Here is a 6,054-nt window from a genome sequence, read left to right as displayed (position 1 = left end):
GAGACAGGGTTTCTCTGTGTAGCCCTGGCTGTTCTGGAACTCACTCTGTAGACCAGGCTGGCCTCCAACTCAGAAATCCACCTGCCTCTGCCTCCTAAGTGCTGGGATTAAAGGCGTGTGCCACCACTGCCCGGCTTTTTGTTATTTTTTTTTTAATTAAAATTCTAATAAGACTTATGTCTTAGAGTCATGAGGGAGTTTGGTTCTGGCGTGTGGTGAGAGTTTCATGGACATTATCAGAGATTACTATTTGTCTTCCTTGGTCTTCAGTTTCCTCATGTAGGAACTCCAGAAAGTAGAGCAGAAGCTGAGCCCGTTATCTGAATGGTACCTCTCCGAACCCTTTCCATCTTTTTTTGTTTGTTTGTTTTTTGTTTTTGAGACAGGGTTTCTCTGTGTAGCCCTGGCTGTTCTGGAACTCACTCTGTAGACTAGGCTGGCCTCGAACTCAGAAATCCGCCTGCCTCTGCCTCCCAAGTGCTGGGATTAAAGGCGTGTGCCACCACCACCTGGCTGAGCCCTTTCCATCTTAATGTGTCTTGATCTCTGTTTACCAGTGTGCAAACACATTTTTACTCAATAATGTTAATCATTTCTAGGAACTTACCACACCAGACGCAGATTCCTCAACAGCAGACTACAGGTGAGTACTAAGATGCTAATTCAATATTTATGTATGAAGCTAATATAGTAAAAGATTATCATAGCACTCTCTAATTGATGACACTTTTGTCTTCATCATGGAAGGCAAAACAGTTGTATCGTTCCTTAATTAGACTGAGAAGCTAGGAATAATGGCTTAGACTATTGCATAAATTGGCATCAGAACGACAAACAAAGGGTAAATGATCTTCAAGCAGCAGCATCCGTGGAGGTCTTGTCTAATTAAGAAAGACTGAATTCAACTCCCTTTCTACAAAGGCACTCCCTATTCTTCCCCTTGGTATAAAAGATTTTTAGCTTGGATGGATCCAGGATTTATCTCAGTAAGTGAGCAGGTTGAAACTGACTCTCACAAAGGGCAACCATTGTGACTAATCACGGAGCCTTCAGGGCGATCAATGAGAAATGGTTGGCCTGGTTTTAAAGCTGCTTTAAAAGGCCATTAGAATATGACCAGTGAGGACAAGATGGTGGACAAATCTCCCTGGGCTGTTCTGTTACCCCAAGACTTGCTTTCTTTAAGTTCATTTCTTTCAAGTGTCCCTAAAACTTTTCCACAGCCAATTATTTCATTCATTCTTAACTTATTCACGATTGTCTACTAATTAGTGGTTGGTTCCTAGTTCTAATTGCCAGGCAACCAGTAATGCCTTTGTTCCTCTTTTGGAAAGCAAGAGAAGTTCTAAAAATGTAAGTTGAGTGTGGAATTCTAAGTATGAATAGTGGCTTTGTGATGGGAAAAGCCATTAAGTGAGTCTCCAAAAAATGCCAGCCACATGTAGAAATGTATTGGATGTTTTCATTCGGAATTATCTTCTCTGTTACTGCTTTCGGGAATTTAAGGAGATTTTCGTTTGACAACTTTTCAAAGATTTGAGGCAAGTATAATAAAGTTTTTCATCAGATTTTAATTATAAGGTGATGTTTATCAGAATTGTTCCTAGGGTTTTGATTGCTTCATTTAATTAAATGCTAATGTGATTCAAGTAGATCATTCAATATATTGATGGGTGGTGTGCTTCTGTAAACATCCAGGAGATTGATGAAGAAACAAACTTAGTTATAAATATTCGTCACTGAAAGACAAAAACTTTCAAATTCTTATCTCTAATTCCATGCCTGTCTTTTTAAAGAGAAAAAAGTTAAAGGGACATAACTGTAACAAAAATGATATAGCCCCTTTCTCTCTAACCAAGGAGGTCTGTCTCTCCTGTGATGTCAGCTTTCTGATTCTTGCTCACTTGAGACATGCAATGAGTAGAAGTCACAGAATTTCTAGGAAAATTATAAATATTTTTTGAGACTTGTGAAAAATCTAGATTTTTTTTAACTGTTTGCCTATTAGAATAGACACCTTGAATAGGTCCTTTTGGGATGGTATCAGTAAATGATGGTATTTGTTTGATATGTTGGGGTGCTGTGCTCAATACTGGGCAGCTTTCCCCAATGGAAGGAACACACAGAGCTGAGTACACCTGATTTAAAGGACTTCCCCTTGGAGGTCTTTTGGCTGCTTGACCTCATTTTTTCCAGTATTTTTCTAAAAAGATTTCTGGGGAGCAAGCATTTCAGTTGAAAGATTTCATCTTTCTGGTTAGGACTGACCTACTACTCTCTTGATTTCTTATGTTTTCTGCACGTTGGCTCATGTAATGTGCCAGAAGGTGCTATTTCCTTTTGGCTGTTTTGCTGTTACCGTTTTCTCAGCGAGCCTCTCAGGGGTCTTAGTGCTAAAGGGAGAGAGACCTCCCATAAATAGCCTTCTGCGTTAACTATGAGAGATTGTTCTTTCTGCCTCCCAAACATTCAAAACTAAATGGTGTAAGGCCTCCTGGAGAGGGAACTAAGGGACGGTTATAGCCTTTATTCTCCCTCTATTCGTTTACATTAAGATGTTTTGCCAGGCTTCCAGTTTATTCTGTTGCATGGATCTGGGGCCCATTGTGTATTTTCAAGAGTACCTCTGAGTTGCCCTGCTTGTCACCCTGTTCATCTTAGCTCAGTGTGGAGGGGCTGATCTGTGCACGATTATTGTGTAACAGCAGTGTTGGGCTTTTTCTTTATAAGGGTGTTGGGGACCCGCAGTTCATCCCTCGGGGGGAAAAATCATTTTATTCATAGCTGCCTATATGAACTTTATCAGGTGAAAGTTGATTTGCCCCCTGTTTCTTGCAGTTAGCAGTTTTCTTTTAAATTCCCATCAAAAGTTTAGCAAGTGAACTTGCGGGTGATGCCGTGTTGCTGGGCCGGAGCTCTGGGCAGGATAATAGAGCAGTTAAGGGCAGACAATGGCACTCCCTTCTGGACTAGGTCCAAGGCTTGGTGCTCTTTCAGGTTCTCGAATTCTCTCTGTCCTTCCAACGCATGTGGTAGTTTTGAAGCCTCTGTTGAAAGGTACAGTTATATATCCCGCAGTCAACCTCTTTCTGCTTGTTTATTATGAGAGAAGTTTTCAGGCTTTTTGAGAAAATAAAACATTATAGCCTAGTTCAGGAAAAGTACTAATTTAGAATTAATCCCTTCTTTCCTTGCTTCTTTTAAAACCAAACACAGGAAAATAATGCAGAATAATTATTTTCACTTAAGATGATAGAAAAGTTCTCCTTGCAATCTAGATTTCATGTGTGTATAACATATATGTGTGTGTGTCCTTTATGGTACATATGGTATATGATACATATGATATGAAACATATATGTTCCATATACAACATAAAGCAGAAGTGAGTCTGTTTGGGTCAAGGCAGGGGATCGGTGGTATGAAGAGGACCAAATCAAGGGAAAGGAGAATTAAAATAAAGGTGATAAAGTAGAAGTAAGAGCAAAGTCCAAGATACACATGTGTGGCGACATAGCACCATCCACCATTTTGTATGTTAACTAGAAAATTTAGTAACAATATAATACAAATATTGTGTGCACTTAAAAAAGAGAGGCTGTCTTGTAATAAGTCTAAACGTGCCATATCCTGCCTAACTCACACTCATGTTGTCATCCCGGTTATAGGTAAATGGTATCCCTGAAGAAAGAAAGCTCACCGAAGCCATGAGTTTATAATCAGCCGCAGCAAACCAATCATGTCTCACTCCCTTTCACTTCCAGCAATGCATGAGCTTTCCTGACATCGGTTGTGCATGTCCACTGTGTTAAGTAGATACCAAATGCTACGCTGTATCTCTCATTTACTAATGTATTTTTTTTTTGTACTTCAAGCATTTTTTGAAAATTTATAAGACATCGATGACTTTATATTTGTTACAATAAAAAGTGAACTTTAAAATAAATATTAACGAAGCCTAATGTGTGGTAAAGTTTTCTTCAGAAATGTATTCAGTTGCCTCCTGTGTGGTAGAAGTCTATGAAATAGTCACTAGAAGTGGGGGTCATTCAACAGGATTTTTTTATTAAGTGCTTTTTATGACTTGTGTTCCAAGTGAGCAACCCATTTAAATAATGCTTTAACTCCTGCAGACTGTAGAGCTGCTTGTTTCATTGTATTTGATAGAGTGCTTTAGAGCTAGCATAGTGGGTTTTTGACAGAGAATAGAACACACCCAGTTTATGTAGGGCAGCCCAGGGTGTATACTTGGCTTTATAATTGGATGTTTGCAAGCCAGGGTCTGTTCCACAGAGAGAGAACAGTTACTAACAGGGCTGTAAATCAGCCCTGCAGTGTCCACCATGGCAAATCTCATGTTCCAGGCTTGGTGTCTTTCTCATCCAGTGTTCCTTCTGTTTCATGACTCCAACACTGTTGGGTCATCATGGATACCTGCTAGTGGCCCTTTCAAAGAAGGTATTCTTACAGAAGACCTTTAGAAAATTTATATTAGTAAGTGAGCTAAGTCAGATAAAGATAAGGTAAGCTCATGTAATATTTTCCAAATAATTCCTTGCTACTTTGGACCATTCATTTAAAGATCCTTCATTTTTAGGTATTAAGGCAGTTGCTATAGTTTTTAAGGTTAGCTGTTTAGTCAACAACATGTAGTGTTCAATCTGATGAGCAGATTTAACTGCCTTTAAACAAAATATGCCTGCTCATTTGAGCAAACACTTCTTCTAAATGACACACATCCCACATTGACTCTTCCTTGTTTCCAGGGATTAACCTGGATGAAAGCTTGATCCGACCAAGTCGTAGTATTTTGTTCCCCTGAAGCCATGTATCATGTGACGTAAGTCAATCAGAGCCCTCTCAGATGTTGAGGTCCATCTTTTTATGGTGCTAAGCCGAGAAGGTAGGGGTCAAGGGTCAATATGGCTGTAGTCACAGAAGCTTACAGCTTTACCTAGGGATTGACAAGTTGGGAAACATTTTGTTTCTCTATTCTGGGCAAGTTTCTCCTCTAACTTGGTTGTTAGATGTCACACAAAAAATATATAGATGGTATTTCAAAATCCAAAGTAGTCTTGTCTTTATTGTATATAACACATTATCTTCCATGTAGAGGAAATCCCCCATCATGCCATTGCAACACCTCCCTGTTCTCATCAGGATTTCCTAGGACTCACTGTATAGGTGTATGCTGGCTCCTAGTTCTTTTTTTTTTTTTAAATTGTATACAACATTTTTCTGTGTAGCTGTCCTGGATCTCACAATCCTCTTGCCTCAGCCTGTCAAGGATTTCAGGCATGCAGTAATATACTAAAGTACTTTATTTCTTAAAGATAGATCTCTTTTTCTTCTAAGACAACCAGGGCATTGACACTTGCTGTTCCTTGGGAGTGACCAGGTGGCAATTTTAAGTACATTATGTTGGACTCATGTCCTAAGGAGCTAAAGACTGTTCAGACTCTGGAGGTTGGGCCTGTGGTACAGAGACAGGTTTAAACTGTTAGTCCTGTTGGTGAAATCCAACTGTTTTCCTCACGAAGTGAGCAAGAATAGGATAAGGTATAATTAACTAAGAACTGTGGAACAGGAATGAGTAAAATTCCTTATTTGTAAAGAATTATGGAGGGGTTTGGAAAATGCACCTGGAGGTAACATTGATCTTTGCACTGACCATTGTCCAGAGCCTTACACACTGTTGACAACCTTAATCTCTAAAAATCCACCTAAAAAAGCAATCTTCCCTCTGATGTAAAACTCTGAGAGGTAAAGTCCACAAGTTTCCCTTTGGTTGCTAATACCCTAATGATCCTTGTCTTGAGTGGGTTTTTAAAACAATGGGTATTCTTCCATAAACTAAAGATCTCTAAGCATCCTCGTAGTGAGAAAATGACTGAATGGTGGATTTGGAGTCCCAAGAAATGAAATTAAAATACTTTTCAGTTGGTTATGATAAAACCTTGTCTTAAAACTGGTGTTCTACATTGATGGAGATTTAATTAAACTTGGATTTAGAGCCCAGATATCCCAGAACAGTATGTACCCTCTTTAGAGCCC

At 39.3% G+C, this 6,054-nt stretch overlaps 1 protein-coding gene across 3 annotated transcripts in view; it reads left to right on the top strand.

Moving 5' to 3' along the window:
• Window positions 1–3,962, top strand: part of Sgce (sarcoglycan epsilon) — a 76,689-nt gene extending 72,727 nt beyond the window's left edge. For 2 of the 3 annotated variants that reach the window (XM_028779152.1, XM_028779153.1), the window contains 2 exons: window positions 600–643; window positions 3,669–3,962. In XM_028779152.1, the coding sequence (XP_028634985.1) occupies window positions 600–643; window positions 3,669–3,685 (61 nt within the window). In that variant the 3' untranslated portion in view covers window positions 3,686–3,962. The remainder of the gene's footprint in view (window positions 1–599; window positions 644–3,668) is intronic. The other variant, XM_028779154.1, reaches the window with a different exon arrangement.
• Window positions 3,963–6,054: the final 2,092 nt, after the last annotated feature.

The sequence above is a fragment of the Grammomys surdaster genome, unplaced genomic scaffold (assembly GCF_004785775.1).
Source record: "Grammomys surdaster isolate TR1022 unplaced genomic scaffold, NIH_TR_1.0 345, whole genome shotgun sequence".
Lineage (NCBI taxonomy): Eukaryota > Metazoa > Chordata > Mammalia > Rodentia > Muridae > Grammomys > Grammomys surdaster.
This window is presented reverse-complemented; position numbering and strand designations above follow the sequence as displayed.